This window comes from Orbicella faveolata, unplaced genomic scaffold, assembly GCF_042242905.1.
Source record: "Orbicella faveolata isolate gen_17 unplaced genomic scaffold, um_ofav_v1 contig_26, whole genome shotgun sequence".
NCBI lineage: Eukaryota > Metazoa > Cnidaria > Anthozoa > Scleractinia > Merulinidae > Orbicella > Orbicella faveolata.
Window position 1 is genome coordinate 9,158,342 of NW_028301554.1, and position 20,548 is coordinate 9,178,889.

Genomic DNA, 20,548 nt, shown 5'->3' on the forward strand with positions numbered 1-20,548 from the left:
GGCGCCTGCTGAAAATTTCCGTTTGCAAAATCTCGACGAGATGGTCAAAGTTTTGGACCAAGAGGTCGGCCACTATCGCCTCGTTGCAAAAAAATACAAACGGGCAAAAAAAATTCGTTAATTGGACTGCTGCGTGCTCGAGTGTTCTCTCAGCAGCGTTTTCAAGCGTGAGCCTCGGTTCGGCTCTGTCTGTGGTTGGTCTGCCGACCACAGCTCCATTAGGCGGCGTTGGCGGCTTTCTTGCTTTCGTTTCTTCAGGGCTGATAATCGCCAGCAGAAAACTTGAGGCGAAAATTAAAAAGCATCAAGAGATTAACACGCTCGCCGTCGCCAAACGTGACACAGTCAACAGATTGTTATCCAAAGCTTTGAATAACAACGCCGTGTCTGCCCACGAGTTTGACATCATTCTTTCCGAGTTCCAGCAGTACAACTTCCTGAAGGAACAAGTCAGAGCCAAGATGCTTCGCCAACCGTCGAGCAGAAAGATTGTTGATGTTGACAAACTGGAGAAAGATATCCGCGGCAAAGTTGAAGCCAAATTTATAACAAAAATAACCAACCCGGCCGCTTCGCACTGACATTTGCCAACACTCGGTTTCATTTACATATTATAAAAACATGATTGTCAGTTTCCACTTGGTTGCCTCACGAGACTTTCCCTGTTCAGAAGACTCACTTTTTTGCACCACAAGTGTAGAAAATCTCGCCACGAATGATATATACCGTAAAGACCCGCAGATAAGCCGCGCCTTTTTTCCAAAAATCGTCGCTCAAAATCGGGGGTGCGGCTTATCTGCGGGAACATTTGGAAAAGGTGCCATAAATCTCCATGAATTGACACTTAATGGATAAGTATGTCAATAAACATTACATAAAACTACAAGGGAGTACTGGTCATTGCTTTTGCAAGTTTGGTGGCTCCTAAAAGGGCCGTTGTTGATGTAAGTGTAAGCTTATTGTAGAGCTTACATTTGTCGCCGCTTAAAGCGTTAAACCTTCTTCGTTAGGAGATCCTTCAAGCGGTTTATGGTTGCTTTTCTCGAACAGGAAAACGTCACACAGCACGGAATTTCCATTCCCCCGCAAAGCTGTTTGCAGCGTCGACGACGGCCAGTAACTTCAACAGATATCGATCCTCCATGAGCGAGAAAATACCACGCTATTCTCGAGTATTCGCGTGGTAGATGGCCCACTGTTTCCTCACCGTTGGAAGGTTGATTAGGGCCTCTTAACTTACAGCTATAATTTAGTTTCAGAATTTTTCGTCCTTGTTATTAAAAAGTTGCTCAAATTGAAAACATTCAATCATTACTTGGTGATAAAAAGAAGGAAATTCAGCCTTACGCCACTTTAAGAACTCGAAGTTGTTGAAGGAACTGAGCACATGTTCACAGCTGAAAAGTTCCCTCTTACAACTTGTAATCAAATAATCAGATTAATACAAATATGACTTTTTTTGAAAAAAAAGAGGAGACTTTCGCCAATTCAGTCTTTACATTCTGTGGAGAAAGTAATGCAGGTCACTGGACCTCTGCCAACATTCGCAACTTGTTAACACATTACAAATCAATACTTACGCGCAAGATATACTATCCTCCAGGTAAAGTTTGTTAATGGTAATATTAATCACCATGCCTTGTGGAATAGGAACCGAAGAAATACAATCTGTATTATTTGGGTAATCGTTAGGATATCCAGGACTTCTGAGTGTATTTTCAATCACTGGACCACACCCTGCATGTAACAAATCAAAATAATAAAAAGACAGAGTTGATATCGACTGAATAGTTTTATTCCCTGCAACTGTTTGTTTCCATTGACCCTGAAAAGCCGCATCGGGGGAGTGGTAAATTAAGACATTTATTTAAATACTTATTTATTAATATATATTCATTTCTCTAACTGTTTTGTGTCAGTTTCAAAACTTGTCAAGTGCCTATCAAGCCACTTCAAGGCACCAAAACACACAGATTCCTTCATCTTATTTTTAACTCGCTTAATGAGGTAGTCATTAATCCGAGATATAGCAATGGATGTGAGGTTCACTCGATCCTTCGATTCCTGGTGGACTTTTGCCAATCCGCTGACCAGTATGTAAAGGGTTCGCAGTCGAGTGCGCCGCGCGGTACATTTATTTATCAAGTGTTTGGCTTAGTAGCAAAGTTTCTTATTCGTGGATCATTTATACGGTAAGTGTTCTTGTTTTTTTTTCTCCATGACCTGGAAAAAAAACATTACTTTGTGATGCCATCAAATGCCATTACATGCCATTAGATGTCATTGCAAATTGCTTTCAGGGAAGCCTCAGATGAATTAACAACATTTGGTCGCATTTTCATGAGAACATATCAGAAAGATTGTGAACGCAAAACAAATGCGTGCGGGCAGATTTTCCTCTCATCGCGGGAAGGGATATGTACCCCCTCCCTTCGTCTGTTATGACTTACCATAAGTGTGTCAAATAGTAGCCACAATTCAGTATGCATGGAGGGTGACAAATGGTTTTTGCGTGATTTGTGATGTCCCCAAAATTGGTAGGGTGACGCGTGATTGAGACCAAATTAGCCGCGTGACGTGGGACAGGACATCACAACGTGATGCGTGATTTGCTATTTTAGAGGTACGTGATGCGTGATTTACCACGTAGATTTCCTTGATAGGTGAATGTTTTTGGACCTAGAAGGAGACCATTCATTCAAAGTAAATAGAGTCTTAATAAAGATCGATATACCGTAGAAGACGTGAATTCATTTTCTGTTTTTATTTCTGAAAGAATGTTGTCCCAAACTGCTGAACTGAAGAGTTAGTGTTTGGAATCATTTTATGCCGCCCAAGAAGACGCTTCTGCAAGCAATGACCCCCTACAGAAAGAAAACATTTGTGTACCACATGCACTTAATGAAGGTCGTCATAAAAACCCAGCTGAATTCAAAAGCCACGTTATGTCCTTTACAGACATAAAAACAGTTGTCGCACGTATTTCCGGGGGTAAAGCTTTGACACAAATATAAATGCCTGTATCTCAAAGAATAGCAAAGATGCAGAAGATGTCTTCTCAATTCACATCTGACTGTGCTATAGGAGAAGGAAATAACATGCGTGCGGAGCTAGCCGAGAGAGGTCTGGAGAGGTAAAAATCCCACCTTGCAAGGCTCGCTCCGCTCACCTTTTCTTTTTTTTTTTTTTCTACATGCTTGTCGGGAGCCTGATTATCCAGGAGTCTACCGGATGCAGACCAAATCTCCCAGAATGCCGTAAAGTCATCACCACTTCTATTTTGGCCGATAATTGGCATTTTCTGGGTTAAATGTTTGGAATATTTGTCCATATATTTCTGTGGTTGAATCGGCAGAGTTCTGCTTTTAATGACGTTGTTAGGGTTGAGAAGATAAAATTGGCAACGCACTTACTTCTTTTTAAGTGATGCGTGATTGGTGAAAAACTTCTCTGTGATGCGTGATTTGAAAGAAACATTCAGCGTGATGCATGATTGGACGCCCCCCCCCCCCACCCCCTTTGCAACCCTCTGCGTGGGGTTAGTTTCAAATATCTTATTTTCTCACCTCCTTTTATTACGAAGTGCTTCACATCAGTTCCATACTTGCTGGTGGCCACACAGGTGTAGTTACCTTCCTGGTATAATTTACTGCTTGTAATGTTTGTTGTGTTCATCAACACTGTAAAGTTCCGTATCAATGCTATGTATATGGGAGGGGTTCCAATGGCTGAACACTGCACTTGGCTACCTGGCTCTACTCTCACCGCAGCATCTAAAACAATCTTGGGTGGCACTAGTAAAGTAATGTTTCAATTCAGTTAGCAGTTAAAAATTTTTTACTCGTTATTAAAAACTGGATCATTGGATAATGCAATTCAAGAGTTTTCATTGGCTTAGCCATCATGGGTTATGAGCCATTATACCATGCTCTACACATATGGTAAGCGTATGCGTGAATTTTTGGGGCCTTTTTACTTTTATTTTAGTTTAGTTTTCTTTATTTTGGGGGCCTTTTTAATGAAACAATTATTCCACACACGTTTGTTGGATATGAGATGATTATAGCCAACTCAGTGCTACGCGCCTCGTTGCCTATCTAACATCTCATATTCAATGCACGCTCGTGGAATAATTTTTAAATAGTCCATGCAGTTAACGTTCTGATTAAACCAAGAGTTAACAACTGAGTGAGGGTGAGACTGCGGGTGGGGGCGGGAGTGAACCAGTCAGTCAGTCAGTCAGTCAGTCAGTTAGTGCGTGATTAAACATTGTATGGATGGAGCAATTATTTACCCTGTTTAGATAAAGTTATCTTAATTATCTCATGATCCATTTTGATTTCTGGCTGTTTTTGTCCTTGAAAAAGAAAAAAAAACGCATCACTTTGCTATGCCATCACATGCCATTACATGTAGATGTCACTGCAAATTACTTCCAGGGAAACTTCAGATGAATTCACAACATTTGGTTGCATTTTCATGACAACATAGCAGAAAGATTATTAAGATGAAATAAATACATTATGGACAGATTCTCCCCTCCTCGAAGGAAGGGACACGTACCCCCTCCCTTCATCTGTTTTGACTTACAATAAGTATGTGTCAAATACTAGTCACAATTCAGAACGCATAGGGTTAGTTTCAAAATATCTTATTTTCTCACCTCCTTTTATTACGAAGTGCTTTACATCAGTTCCATACTTGTTGGTGGCCACACAGGTGTAGTTACCTTCCTGGTATAATTTACTGCTTGCAATGTTTGTTGTGTTCATCACCACTGTGAAGTTCCATATCAATGCTATGTATATGGGAGGGGTTCCAATGGCTGAACACTGTACTTGGCTACCTGGCTCTACTCTCACCGCAGCATCTAAAACAATCTTGGGTGGCACTAGTAAAGTGATGTTTCAATTCAGTTAGCGCTGTAATTAATGTTATTTAAGATTAATAATTAATAGTCTGGGTTATACTTAGAAGACTAAAGACTCACCTGTACAGTGTTAATCTCAATCTGAAGTAAACTAACTGCTAACACCAGTAAGAACATAAACTATTTACAACTTTGTATATTGTTTTATCTTACGCGAGAGGATTTTTTTTTTGCGGGGTCTATTTCTTGAAGTTCATTTGATACTAAAACTACACAAATCAATCATTAAGTCTTGGTCATCGCTTTTTGGTGTAGAAATAAATTACACTTGATTATTTTAGCTCATCGAAACTGCGCTTTAACCCATTCCTAACAAAGAAGCAACAACAGCAAAGAAACAACATGTCTACTCCATTTTTCTTTTTAGGAAAAAAAATAAGAATTCTTACTTATATGGCGATACAGTGTAAGAAACGCAGAATTTCGTTCCTGTCTGGACATTCATTCTATTTGACCCTGGGAGAGAAGGTGAGGGGGGCGAGGGGAGGGGGAGGCGTGGGGCTTAAGGTGCCTTGGCTGAATTTAAACTTTCCTCACTTTGTGACTTTCCCAAATCTATCAGGGCATATTTGGGTCTGTCAAGAGTTTGGTTACTTGGTTTGACATTCCTAGATCAACAATGTCTGTAAAGGATGTTTAACAGAAATTAAGGTTACCGTATACCTTTAGAGGTGTCTCACATTCAACCAAAATCGCGCGTCCGGTTTTAACTGTAGATACCTAATCTCCCGTATCAAATTATAGCTTATAAAGCTGTCTAACCTGTACCAAGTATTTTGAAATGAAATGAAATGTCGATTTTCTTACAACCTCTAAATGCGAGCGTCCGAATCACCTTTTTAAAGCTACACGTCAAAGCGAATTTTGTTTTTCGCTTATTTAATTTGTCCCTCAGTTTCCAGACCCAAAGCGCTAAAAAAACATGGGTCTGCGATTTGCCACATTCAATTTCAGTGAAAAGCTACAGGACATTTTCGAAATAGATTTAAAAAATATGGAGTGATCATACAAAAAATCTCTCTAGGAGAAAAACATTCACAGACAGGTTTTGTTGTTTATATGTCAAACTAGCTACTGTCCAAATTTGAGGGCAAACAAACAAATTCCCTTTGACTTGTAGCTTTCAAGAGCGACCCCAAAGGTGATTTGGATGCTCACGTTTAGAGGTCGTGAAAATTCAACAATTCATTTTATTTCAAAATTCTTGGTATAGTTTGAAAGCTAACCGGCTCTGTAAGCTTTAATTTGATATAGGGGTTTAGGTGTCTACAGTTTACACCGGACGCGCTACATTGCTTGGACGCGACTCAGCTCTAATGTTGCTCTAAAGGTACATACATGTTTGCTTTATTGAGATGTTGGATGCCTAGAGACATTTCTTGAAGAGTTTTGAAATTCAAGATTGTGATACTCTGATTTCACTATGTTTCTAAACAAAGTTAAAATTAAGTTAGAAACAAAGAATTTGAGTATACCAAAACAAAATGGGAAGTTCGCAACTATTAATTAACGCCCCCTTCCAATAAGCGCCCCGCGTAAAGGCCAAAATTTTAAATAAGCGCCCTCCCCCCCCTTCTCCCATTTTGTGGACGAGTACTGAGCCAACAAAGGATGTATAGCTATCGCCGTGTAGTGTTAGATTTGTACATTGTTTCAATTTGTGAACACGTTAAGGACTGTTAAGTGAACAAGTTGAACACGTTAAGTACTAACTGTGCTGCGATTTAAACTTTGGGATCAGCTTTTTATGTCGATAAACAGCTTATGTTGTTGTTTACGCGCAGACGATGCATTTAAAAAATAATCATGTCAGGCCAAGATTTGGGTAAAATTAACTAAGCACCCCCCTCGAATAAGCTCCTCCCATCTCCTCCTAAATTTAAAATAAGTGCCCCGGGCGCTAATTCGAGGATTTACGGTATCAGGAAAAGATAGGATGCAATCCTGTCAAAACCTTTGTAGATTTCTTGTAGTATTTTGTTATTTATTTATTGCAAAGATCTGCCTGCTGTGTGGTGTTGTGTGTTAATTTTGATATATGGCAGTTTTCTCTCGTATGGAATGATAATTTTTATCAAACTCTATAAATTGTATTAGGTACTGATTGCTGTAATGAGTATTTGTAAAAAGAGAAACTGTCAATAATAAACAAAAAAAAGATGGTAAATATTTTTAAATGTGGCATCATTTAGGCGTCGTATGACAACATAATGTCATGAGTCCCAGTCCCTCCTCATTAAAAATCAGGAAAAGTACTTACCGTGTGGACCAGCATTGAAATATATCCGGAATCCCCTTCTTTCTACGCTATCGTCTGAGTGGAATTTGATCAATATCTGGTCTCCAGTTAAAAGAATGCTCTGCCCAGTCCTCTGGCCACAGTACTTACCAACCCTTATTCCGTCATTAACAATCTCTAGATAGTCATACCTATGAATAAGAAACCGAAATAAGTGGCCGTTATTACCCAACTCAGTTAGTTCAAAGGGCAATTAACTAAGATAAAGCGATCAGATATCTCACTTCCTTCATAGCCAAGCTTGGTCGGGACCGTACGGAAAATATTGGCACTCAGTTTTTGTACGGACTGACTTGTAACACATATATACCAACAACGGATATGACAATATACCACGGCTACTTTTATTTTCGCATTTTGTCTTATTAAGTCTATATCGGGGAAATGTGACATGCCAAAGAGATTGACAAGATGTCAGGCTGGCAAAACGGAGAAGAGCTTCTATTTTTTCCTATTCCGCTAGAACGCAGAAGCTTTATATGCACTCAGAGCTATCAAAATGGCTCCTCCCTCAAACTAAACGCGCAGTTCAAATCATGAATTCAATTGTGTTGCTTATTATGATGTAAAGGCATGCAGGGCGCCACTATCATGATCAAAGTTTTACTTAACAACTGAGTTAGGTTATCGTCATTAACATTCACACAGTGATCGGCAAAAGATTCAATGATTAATTTGTCAAGAAACTATGAGAAGTGTGTTAACTTATTAACTGAGGTTATTAAACAACTTTTCATAACATTCGGCTGTCTTTTAGTTGAAGACAGCACCCTAAATTAACCAGAGTTGTCTGTGCATCCTCCCGGCCCCACCAAAGGACATTGCAAGAGTACAAGATTCAATCCGAGTTCTGTTCTGACTAGCTGTCCTTTTTCATAAAGCACGACGGAAGATTCTCATCAAATTTCATTCACTACACTCCAATTAATCCTTCACAAGTTAAAGGAAGAAACAGATCATGTTGTAGACAGCAGTAGGTATAAAAGCTTGAAGTGACAGCTATGTGCTTACATGCATGAATGATCCTCCAATTCAAAATCGATGAAGGAAATGTTCATCGTCATGTGTGGTATAGCAATCACATAATTGCAGTCCATATAAGGTGGGTAGTTGTTAGGATATCCAGGACTTTTTAGTGTGTTATTAACCACCAAACCACATCCTGGTTAAGGAAAGGTATATATATCATATAAATTATATATGTATACGAGTTGTCTTTGAGAAAACACATTGCGCAACAGGTATGCATAGGATAACGCCAGACCATAAAACAAGAATACTGAATACTGTCTCAAACCCTTCAGAGGCCCGCACCAGGTAAAGCGCTCATGCTTTAGCCACCAAATTAAAATAGGATAATGGGGATATAGCTACAGATACTCTAGCGTAATGCCACGTCATTATGACGCATTTACTTGGTTTCATTGGCCAAAGACATCTTTCGTCGATGCTCCCATCATATTTGGGAGCGTAATCAAGCAGAAATTCATTAGGTTGGAATGTCTACCAGCTTTGGTTGTCTGTTAGTGGCACTTCCAGGGAGTTGCTTAGGGGACTGAGCAGGCGACCACACCTCCTCTCCTCCCCCCTTCCCCCAACCCCTTCCGCTCTCATTAACGAAAACACTTTATGCTCAAACGGCTCCACCTTACTTTAAGGCGCGAGGGCCTGGAAACTTTGGGTGTCTAGCTTACAGAGCGTTGTCTTGGCGGCCATATTAATAGGAAATTTTTGCACTTTCTAAAAGAGAGATATGGCCATTGTCATTTGAAAATGCTCTATAAGGAGTTCTGGTTCTACCACCATTACCAACAGCTATGACGTCATTATGACATCTTTTAAGTACTGAAAGTAAGATTTCTTCATTTCGTTAACAGCAACTCACAAGAGCATGTATAAAGGCGGTAATCCTAGACAGAAAGAACCGTTTCCATGACAGTCATGACTGTAAACACTTTGACAGGAAGTGAATAGAAACATCTAGATTACATCAATATCGTAACACTTTGGATGAAAGGTATACCAAACAGTGTTCCTTACCATAGCACAGGCTAAGGTTTTTATAAGCAATAGACCACAAGTTTCTATGGTTTATAGGCTGATAAACCACGCGGGATGTTGGAAGAACACGCGAGAAGAATTCGTAAATCACGAGCCGCAGGCGATAATTCAGAAGATACTCGAAATTTCCATGAGTTTATTGGCACAATAAACCATAGCTGATTGACCAATCAGAGCACACGCATTAATTTGGTTATTATATAAAAATAAATATATAATAAGTTTTAATATATAATTAAGGTTACACAATACCTTTGCGGGTGCACTTCAGAAATAAACTTGTACCAGCGTTGTTTTAAAAGGAAACTACCACAAACTATATATATCAATAGAAAGGTTATAAACTGTGCAATTCGGGAAATATATTCACTGTTTTGTTGAGGAGAAAGAAGCTGGAAAACGGAAAACCACCGACTGTCATTCGGCCGAATTAATTGGGTATCAAACGCAAGCAGTAATGTTTAATAACCGCACAGTGTTAATCAGCAAGCAACAATCTCTCAAAGGGTGTCGAGGTTTCCTGTATTCTTATTGGTTATCTTTTAATAGACCCGTAAAGTTATCGAATAATTTGCCCACCCTATTATGTTCGCACCTGTCACAAAAGAAATGTTCATGATATAAAAAATACCCGATGCGCTTTTGTTCCTTGATCCTCAAGTGACATTCTGGCAAAATCTCGTGACAATCTACCAACTCTACATACCCTATTAATCCATTTAAAGAGATGGAATTCTCGCGAAAAACTTTTGCGAGTTATCGCCGTTTGAAGAGTTGTAAACATGTCACGCCTTCACTCCGATGTATGTCAACAGAATATGAAAGAGAAGAATGATCATCGCAGTTAATTTTCCAATTTAAGCAATTGGAAAGAAGAAGCCTTCTTCTTTCCAATTGCTTAAATTGGAAAATTAACTGCGATGATCATTCTTCACTTTCATCTACAACCGCAGTTCATATATGAATTATTTCATATAAACTTCACATCATTTCACTCCTCACGGGAAGATATGAACTCAACTAATTGACCTCGCTCCCAATGTGTGGCTTCATAGCTCAGTTGGTAGAGCATCGCACCGGTATCGCGGAGGTCACGGGTTCGAATCCCGTTGAAGCCCTGATTTTTTTCAGGCTTCTTCTTTCCAATTGCTTAAATTGGAAAATTAACTGCGATGATCATTCTTCACTTTCATCTACAACCGCAGTTCATATATGAATTATTTCATATAAACTTCACATCAACAGAATATGCCGCCAGTCAATGAAATCATGGCACCCCTAGCGTTCACAGTGAGCGAAATGATTTTCGCGGGAATTCCAAGGCAATAATAGTATAACAGTCACGTTCTCCTTATTGAACTTCAGCATGCGTTTATAGAGAGGTCCTCACCGCTCGTGAGAAATAGGAAAAACCAAGAGAAATAAGCGGGCTAAGAGTACAGGTATGAGTACGCACGATCCCTTGCCGCTGTTGGTCAAAGTTTTCTTCTTGCCTTCGAGGAATTCTGCTTTTGTCTTCTTCTTGGGTCCCAGCTTCGATTTTTTCGCTTTCCCAGGACTTTTGTCTTCTTTTTTAAGCACGTTTCATGACCTCAAAAAAGAGTGATAGGCGGCAGGGAAGAACGAATTAATTCGAGAACTCCACTGCAAAATAGCATGTCAACAAAAAATGCTAATGAGGCCCTTGTAATAAGAACCACTGGAGGAAGCTGTTTCGAGCAAAAAGTCAACGCGCTATGTGCATTATGACACCTAACTGTTTTATTAACTTTTGTTTAAAAAAACCTTTTTTAAAAAATAACTCGCGCGCGTGTTAAGAGGCTGTCTCTGTGAAAACCAACCAATAATTTTACTTCGAAAATTCGATTTTTTTCATAAGCTGGGATTTCGAAGCCCTTACCTAGTCAATCACTAAAATGAGTTTTACTTGATTAAAAATTCTAATCGAAGTTTTCTGGGATTGATTGAAGTTCGGTCAGCTCGACACAAGTTGCAGGCCTGCCGAAACTGGAAAAATAGCACATATTGCCGGCGCTCTAAAAGAAAAATAATATTCGCTCAAAATTCCCAATTCTTTTTTTCAACCACAGATATATCATAGCAGTTTGTTTAGCCATGTTGCAATTATAATTCAATGTTGTTCCTTCAACGGTTAAAAGAAGATTTTCTACCCGTTAAATCGAGTTTTGAACCAAACGCGAAAATAGCTCTACTTTGAAGGCACGTTTTAAAAATGTGGCACCTGTTTGAAACTGCTGAACTGCATGAATAGAAATTACAAATGTACCTTAATTTAAAACAATAATAAAATTTGTCTGCCCACTTGATTTTCAAAACTAACGACTGCTTAAAGTTCAGGAAATTTTGAAAATATTCCAGCAAGTAACTAACACACTCGCCTCCGTAAAGTGCTCCGATAAATTCACGTAAATCTCTTACCTGGCTTCAAGATTAAAGTTTTGGTCCTTTGTAGCGATCGTTGAAACCTAGGTTGTATTAAAACTGCCAGCTCTTCCTTCCAGCTGTAGGTTTGTATATAAAGTACATTTATACGTTCCTCATCCGTGTCGAGCGTGACGATCACATACTTCGATGTTCTTTGTATTACGGACCATTGTTTTCCTCGAAGCCGGTTTAATCATGTAGAGTCCTCTTGAAAGGTTTGTAGAAGCACTCTTTTGGACAACTCTCGGCACACGTACATGTATGAACAGTAAACGGTGATCCAGGGAGCCAAGGAAGGAGTGATAAATGCCACGGCCATTTTGTGTTTATAACAGGTATTTTAGTTCCCAATCTTCCCGTGAGTGTAACGGTGTCACAGTGATTTGGGTATCCCCATGTTTTGGGTACCCCCGTACCCAAATCCCTAGTGTTTTGGGTACCCAAAACACTGAAAGCGTTAAATACCACAGACTGGGGCAATTGAAATCATCCATAATTCTGCTCAAAAACCATTTATATTCTTACGAAGCTTTGTCTCAATAAATAAAAGCTTTCTTAATCTTGATATAAACACATAACGTCGCTGAATATAGACACAAGTTATAACAGACCGTCTCATCCGAGTCCGCATTTATAACGACATACAAAACCGGATTTACGCGCCAAAGTTCGTTGTATAAACATGCGCTTAGTGCCTATCGATAACCCTTGAAATGCACGTCATTTTAAAAAAGAAAGGCGCATTCTAAACCTCGGATAGTTCGGCGATTGAATAAAATCAATATGCGAGCGGGCACACTGAGATACGGCCGTCACGCAATATGCAGGTCTCAAGCTGTGACTGACCTCTGTGTGTGTTGCCTGTCTGAAATAAACTTTGTCTCAGACTTGTTTATTTATCGCTCTTTCCTTGATTATCTGTCCTATTACTTCCCTTTCCAATGTGTCTGCTTGTTATTGTTTCTTTAATTAAGGGTAACCAAATCTAAAACGCAAAGCAAACTTACAAAGACGAAATTAATTCCACTGAGGAAAGGACTAGATCGAAATGCTGAAATGTAAGGGATACCCAAATCCCTAGTGATGTGGGTATCTATCTATCTATAAATCTATAAATCAGGGTAGCCAAATCGACCGAAGATAAAAAAAAAGCGAACTTGCAAAGACGAAAGTCATTCCAATGAGGAAAGGACTACAAATGCTAAAACGGAAGGGATACCCAAATCCCTATTGATATGGGTATCCCCTTCCAATATGTTTATTTGTTATCGTTTCTTTAATTCAGGGTAGCCAAATCGACTGAAGATAAAAAAGCAACGCAAACTCACAAAGACAAAAGTCATTCCAATGAGGAAAGGACTAGAAATGCTAAAACGTAAGGGATACCCAAATCCCTGGTGATATGGGTATCCCCTTCCAATATGTTTATTTGTTATCGTTTCTTTAATTCAGGGTAGCCAAATCGACCAAAGATAAAAAAGCATAGCAAACTTGCAGAGACGAAAGTCATTCCAATGAGGAAAGGACTAGAAATGCTAAAACGTAAGGGATACCCAAATCCCTAGTGAAATGAGTGTCCCCTTCCAAAATGTTTATTTGTTATCGTTGCTTTAATTCAGAGTAGCCAAATCGACCGAAGATAAAAAAGCAAAGCAAACTTGCAAAGACGAAAGTCATTCCAATGAGGAAAGGACTACAAATGTTAAAACGTAAGGGATACCCAAATCCCTATTGATATGGGTATCCCCTTCCAATATGTTTATTTGTTATCGTTTCTTTAATTCAGGGTAGCCAAATCGACCGAAGATAAAAAAGCCATGCAAACTTACAAAGACGAAAGTCATTCCAATGAGGAAAGGACTAGAAATCCTAAAACGTAAGGGATACCCAAATCCCTAGTGATATGAGTATCCCCTTCCAAAATGTTTATTTGTTATCGTTTCTTTAATTCAGGGTAGCCAAATTGACCAAAGATAAAAAAAATGCAAAGCAAAATTACAAAGACGAAAGTTCCAATGAGGAACGAGGACTAGATCGAAATGCTGAAATGTAAGGGAGAACCAAATCCCTAGCGATATGGGTATCCCCTTCCCGAGTGTTTGTTTTTTTCTTGGTGTTTTTTAATTCAGGGTAGGCAAATCCACCGAAGATTAAAAGGAAAAGAAAACTTACAAAGACGAAAGTCATTCCAACGAGGAAAGGACTAGATCGAAATGCTAAACTGTAAGGGATACCCAAATCCCTAGTGATATGTGTATTCCCTTCCAGAGTGTTTGTTTGTTATCGTTTCTTTAATCCATGGTATAGCCAAATGAACCGAACATTAAAAGGCAAAGTAAACTTTCAAAGACAAAGGTCATTCGAGTAAGGAAAGGACTAGAAATGCTAAAATGTAGGGGATACCCAAATCCCTAGTGATATGGGTATCCCCTTACAACATGTTTGTTTGTTATCGTTTTTTGAATTCAGGATAGCCAAATCGACCGAAGATAAAAAGGCAAAGAAAATTTACAACGACCTCACCATTCAACGAGGAAATGATTGGAAATGTTAAAATGTAAGGGAGAGCTGAATATTTGGTATATATAAATCTTTAGTGATAGTGGTATCCCCGTCCAATACATAGCTGTGTGCCGAGAACATTCCAAACGAGAATACAGCTTTACAAATCAGCAGTTTATTAGATACTCCATCTAATATAATTATTGTGTTTTTGAGACGTGCCCTATGAGAATATAATAGGCGTAAAGGGAAATAACCAGCTGTTGGGTTGACTATAATAACAAAACAAAGAAAATATATTCCAGTAGTCAATGTTGAAACTTGGCTTTATAATGTTAGGGAAAATACGAGAAATGACATGTCGTATGCCCTTGGCCATACGATCAAGCTCATCTTTGGACATTTTTAAAAACGATTGAAAACATATCTTTTTAAAATCGCCTCTGACTGTTTATAATTTTTGTAAAGCTTAGTTACATGAGCCGTTTTATATTTTTGTATTTCTAGCACATTTTATCCTTTTTATAAATCTTTGTTTTAGTTTGTGAGCTTCTTTTTATATGTAAAGCGCTTTTGAATATTTCATAGTATTAGCGCTATATAAATGTATAATTATTATTACTATTATTGTCATTGTCATTGTCATTGTCATTGTCATTGTCATTGTCATTGTCATTGTCATTGTTATTGCTATTGTTACTGTTATTATGGTATCCTTAGTAGACCGATCATACTCATATTTTCAGTGAAATGTTATGGGTAAGGATAGGAAATTTCTAGTTTCACCTCATAATATTGCCTGAATACGGTAATTTTTTCAACCGTTTTTACTAATGATATTATGGAATCTCTGTGTCCTCTGCAGTATAGAGACAGTTGTGTACTTACTATCAGATTGGAGTCTCGGCAAACCCATAGTCAAAATCGAGTCCATAAGAAGGAGAAAAAAAAATCACTTTTTAAACCGACGCAGTATTTCACCGGTTACGTATGCAATACGGCGGGCGATCATTTTCACCGTTGGGCCAGCAGCTGTCTTTCTGTCCCATCTCAAGTGCTTCGGGAAGCGACGAGCTAATTGTTCTTCCAAGTTTTAAATTAAAGTTTTAAGTTTTTTCTTCTTCTCTTTTTACAATAATATTCGAAGTTTTTGAAAAATTTTCGCAAAACTAGCTTTTCGTTTTCGGAAAACCCTGCCGGATATTTTTGGCTTTTGGCATATTCTAAAATATTTCTATATTTTGCAGAATCCATCCTTCCAACATTTTCCGTATTTCCGAAAATCCACTCAAATCCCGACTCGCAACGATGATTTAGACACGTGGAAAAGGGAATAGAGGCCACATAGAAGGGGTGTGGGAGAAGGGAGGTTGGGGTAGAGGCTAAGTAATTCATATCCCGTTAATGTTTGGACTAAATATTTTGTATCCCGTAAATTTTTCTTCAGTCAAAAATCAACAATTTTCATACAAAGATCTCCGAGGACACTCTCGGTCTACTTTAAGGCATAAATTTCTTTTTGTTACTTTCATTTCAACAGGAGCCCATCTCAGTCCTTTCCGAGTTGAATGGTGAATGGTATATTCGGTCGATTTGGCTACCCTTAATTCGAACTAAAGAAACGATAACACCTAGTCATATTGATCCTCAGACTCTTTCTCTCACAAAGCCTCTTTTAATGTAAGTTTGTAAATGGATAGCGGTTTATTTGCTACTGGGGGGTAACCCTACGATGGAGTAGCGTTCCATCAAGGGGACAGTAGAAATGCTTCTAATCGGTTCAGGTTACGGAAATTGGAAATAAGTGCCTCTAGCTTTGAAAATTTAAGGAGGCACTGAAAACTATTCACAGAATTTTTTTAAACTTTGCCAAAAGTTGCGTCGGTGTTTTTAGCAGGTCATACATGATACTGTTGCTATGGTAACCGACTGTGTCACGAAACGGACGTGTTAAACAATGACTGAGCAGTTCTCTGATACAATGATTGTAGCATCAACTGATAAAGAGTGGTTATAATGACCTATCAAAATCTAAGTCTTGGAAAGTGCTGGGAACTGTTAGAGCCACCTTTAAGGTACCTAACTTCAGGTTAAACGTATTTAGACAATGACATTAAAAACAGCAAATCATTGTCCTTCTTTAAGGAAAAGCTTAAAACTTTGTAAATAATGCCCTATCTAATTGTTAGATTATCTTAAAATTAGTTTTATATTGTAATACCAATTCTTTTATTTCTTGTCTTGTTTTTAATTTTTATTATGATTTGCAGGGCCCCACTGAAAACCGCCAAGGCGAGTGGGCTCCCTGGATAAATATCATCATCATCATCATCATCATCATCATCATCATTATTATTACTATTATTATTACTATTATTATTATATTATTATTATTATTATCATATTATTATTATTTTACATATGAGAGTGCAATTTGCACTAATGTTGAAAAACGACTTACTTCCACCAGCTGATGATTTCTCTCCAAAGTAGGTCATGTTTCTCCTACAGAAGAAGCTGCCAGCATTTCGATAGTATAGACCAATCCATTTAGCATTCGTTGGCAATCTATTGACTCCTAAATGACCGCTATTACCGCCGTGAATTCTGGCCACTGGCCAATTGCTGTCGTCAAATCCGGTAGTGTGCCAGTTTGTTATGGCTCGAGTTGTGCACTTCCATTTGTTGTCAGTTACGATGCCGTTTGCGAACGAAGCGATGAGTCGTCCAGGGCCGCCAGTGTTTCTCACAAAAATGGCAACGACTTGAAGATTTTCAGGGAAGTAGAAGCTGTAAGAAAATTTTTAAATTTGTTTCAGACTGAAGAACAGCATTGAAATGTGAGCACAACTAAACATATTGAGAAGCAGACCTCAGGACATGCAACTTTTACCTGAAGTGAGACTCAAAAGCAATGGCCATTTCTTCATTACAGATCCCTACACAAGTTATTTTGGAGACAGTGGCCTCATGGTTAGTGCGCTCGTCTCCGGATCGAGCGGTCCGGGTTCACGCCCTAGCCGGGAACATTGTGTTGTGTTTTCGGGCAAGACACTTTACTCTCAAAATGCCTCTCTACCCAGGTGTTCAAAAGAGTACTGGCGAATTTGAATTTAATGCGGGGGGTAACCCTGCGATGAACTAGCATCCTATCCAAGTGGAGGAGAAATACTCCTAGTCGCCTCATGCTATATGGCCTGATGGGCCACTTGGTTCGTGTGCAAGACCTTTCCTTTACACAAGTTATCTTATTACCTCAGAGGAACATTCCATCTTCCATTGTCCCTTCCTAGGTATCTTCCATTGGCGTAGACCCATGCTTGATCATCTCCGGTAATCAAACCTTCCATTCCTGTTAACATCACACGCGAACATTTGTTATATTCACTAAATCCTTCTTTGTACTATACAGAAAAAAATCACGACCACTCTGCTGGTCCGACTACGTTGCTACAGCTTGCCTTACTCAAACGCAGAGATTAGCGCGATGGTCATTGGACGCAGATGCCTTCATGTCTTTGCTCAGCAGCGTTCGACCCAAAAATGAAACTTTAAGGGTGAGTAATGAGCTACCTACCGCGAGCGGGAGAATTTTCCCATTTCAACTCCTGCGTCTGCCCCCTGCCTGCCCCGGCTTTCCCGCTCGTAGCAACAATCGCCTTTTCACTTGAAACGTTTTCCAGAACACTTTAATTCACTTCAGATAATATCACTAGTTCAGCAGTTTCAAACAGGTGCCACATTTTTAAAACGTGCCTTCAAAGTAGGGAGACAAACAATACACTGCAAGGCTGATACTACGTGAAAAACGTTTCGAGACACCAACATGACAAGAACCGATAAAGTACGATCGCTACGGTGGACAGCTGTTTCGCCCTTCTTGGGGCTCGTCTGCACTGTGTAGCGAAGATATGTAACGCCAGCCCAATTAGCCAACGCACATAAATTGCAAAATGACCCGTTCACTATATCAAGTTCCGTACTTTGAACTCACATGCGCCCCGAAAGACGCGTTGTCACATCACGTGTTTCGGGGCGCAAGGAGACAAAGTGTCAAGATTGGTGTCTCGAAAAGCAAAAGAATAAATGTGGCTGGACAAGGCCAGCCTAAACATTAAACATTCAACCGCATGGCCAGTACCATGCTTTATAAACGCAGTGTATCGGATCTGAAAAGACCTACGGTCCAAAAATACATATATGAGAAACCAGAAACTCATGTAGATCTCATGTATCAGATCTCATGTAGGTCCTACGTTGGCAGCGTTTATCGTATGTGGTCCCTTGCAGTTTCTGGGTTCTTCAAAGTAGAGCTATTTTTGCGTTTGGTTCAAAACTCGATTTAACGGGTGGAAAATCTTCTTTTAACCGTTGAGGGAACAACATTGAATTATAATTGCAACATGGCTAAACAAACTGCTATGATATATCTATAGTTGAAAAAAAGAATTGGGACTTTTGAGCAAATATTATTTTTTTTAGGGCGCCGGCAATTTGTGCTATTTTTCCAGTTTCGACAGGCATGCAACTTGTGTCGAGCTGACCGAACTTCAATCAATCCTTGAAAACTTCAATTAGAATTTTTAATCAAATAAAGCTCATTTTAGTGATTGACTAGGTCAGGGCTTCGAAATCCTAGCTTATGAGAAAAATCGAATTTTCGAAGTAAAATCAGTGGTCGGATTTTACAGAGACAACCTCTTAACGTTTTACTTTCATTTTCTGGGAAATGTTAGATTTTATAGCGACCTTTTTGTTTTGCTTAACAAGAAAAACTCGACAGAAGTGGCACTCTCAAGGTATTGTGTAACCTTAAGAATTAGATTATGAGCTCGCAATTTCCATCGCATGATAGCCGGCGAACAGGCTCAAGTTGGAGCATAAGTGCGCGCGGCGTAGCCGAGAGCGCGAAATCGAGCGGCGTAGTTTGCAAGGGCGCATCCCGAGTCAGCTGTCACGAGTGGAGTTCGAGACCGATTAATCAGTTTTACTATAATGTACTAGTCGTTCGAAGCTGTCTATTACTACATTTCTTTCATTTGATTTTAATTTTTTTCACGCAACGACTCCTCCTCTCCCGTTACATCTGTTACGATCAACTACGACAATTAGAAAAGATGGCAAATCGACACAATATGTCTGCTTACCTTGTGTTGCGTGAGCACCTTCCTTATCATCCAACAAGAGCAAGAACACTAAGAAGAGCATTTTCATGATGTAGAAGTCTTTTTTGTCTCACAATCTGTTGCCTTTTACTTGTTAATCGCCATTTCTGCAGATAAAGGATTATCAAATTAGCTGGAAGAAAGCCTGTCAAAGATTCTTGTAGAGGGGGAGGAGTCAACCGTGTCAGTTGCTACGTATGATTAAAGAAAAACACGCCAAGAATGTAAGATTTTTGCGTCCAAAGAGGGGCCCTGCATACCAATAAAGCTAAAAGTTAAAAGTCTAAAAACGTTAGTCATTCTACATTCACAAAGTTTAAGTTAAGAATGTATAAATTATAAAATAAACTTAAGAAATACTCTGAGGCGCCCTTTCAAAGTTGAAAATGTTGGAACTGTTCCTAATTACATCTGGTAAAGTATTCCAATCAGTCGTCAAATGCAAAAGTTGGGTCAGGTCCAGGAAAAACTTCTTTAATTCGACCCAAAGGCCAATGCCCTCGTGGGTTGCTGGGATTCACCATCAGGACCAAATCACCGGGATCAATGTTGCGTTTCTCCTCAACGCATTTGTTTCGAGTGTTCAGGGTCGACAGGTCTTTCTTCATCAGTCTTCTCCAGCACTTGGTGATGATATCTTGTGTAAACCGCCGTCGATTTCTGGGGTTGAACGCAATGTCATCGATGACCCTGGGTGCAAGTTGTCCACCCATTTGGCCGTAAAGGAAATGGTTTGATGTTAAAACATGCTCATTGTTGGGATCGCTGCGACAATAACTGAGCGGGCGGGAATTCAAAATTCTTTCTACTTCGACCACCGCGGTCAGTAGCTCTTTATTCGTAGTTCTGGACTCTCCAAGAATTGCACATAAAGCTTTTGTAGCAGACTTTAAGAGGGCTTCGAAACTTCCTCCATGATGCGATCCACCGGGGAAGAAGGGGCGGGGGTTAGGGGAGGGGGGAGGTAAATCGCCACTGGATTGCGTCATGAACTACATGTTCTTTGATCCGAGATTGATCCAGAGTCGAGACTAGGTCACGCAATTCTCTATCACTTGAAGGGAAGTTCGTGCCATTGTCACTAATCATTACCTCCGGCTTTCCACGTCTGGCAACCATTCTGGAAAATGCATTAAGAAAGCTGGC

The 20,548-nt window shown here is 39.4% G+C and overlaps 1 protein-coding gene across 6 annotated transcripts in view; it reads right to left on the reverse strand.

Moving 5' to 3' along the window:
* Positions 1-20,310, reverse strand: part of LOC110048057 (uncharacterized) — a 61,270-nt gene extending 40,960 nt beyond the window's left edge. For 2 of the 6 annotated variants that reach the window (XM_089295552.1, XM_089295550.1), the window contains exons 1-8: positions 19,385-20,310; positions 17,493-17,589; positions 16,699-17,027; positions 8,241-8,391; positions 7,191-7,360; positions 4,664-4,891; positions 3,567-3,794; positions 1,581-1,737 (exon numbers count right to left, since the gene is read on the reverse strand). In XM_089295552.1, the coding sequence (XP_089151678.1) occupies positions 1,581-1,737; positions 3,567-3,794; positions 4,664-4,891; positions 7,191-7,360; positions 8,241-8,391; positions 16,699-17,027; positions 17,493-17,589; positions 19,385-19,451 (1,427 nt within the window). In that variant the 5' untranslated portion in view covers positions 19,452-20,310. Of the gene's footprint in view, positions 1-1,580; positions 1,738-3,566; positions 3,795-4,663; positions 4,892-7,190; positions 7,361-8,240; positions 8,392-11,729; positions 12,079-16,698; positions 17,028-17,492; positions 17,590-19,384 lie in introns of those variants that run through there. The other 4 variants (XM_089295551.1, XM_089295553.1, XM_089295554.1 and 1 more) reach the window with 4 other exon arrangements.
* Positions 20,311-20,548: the final 238 nt, after the last annotated feature.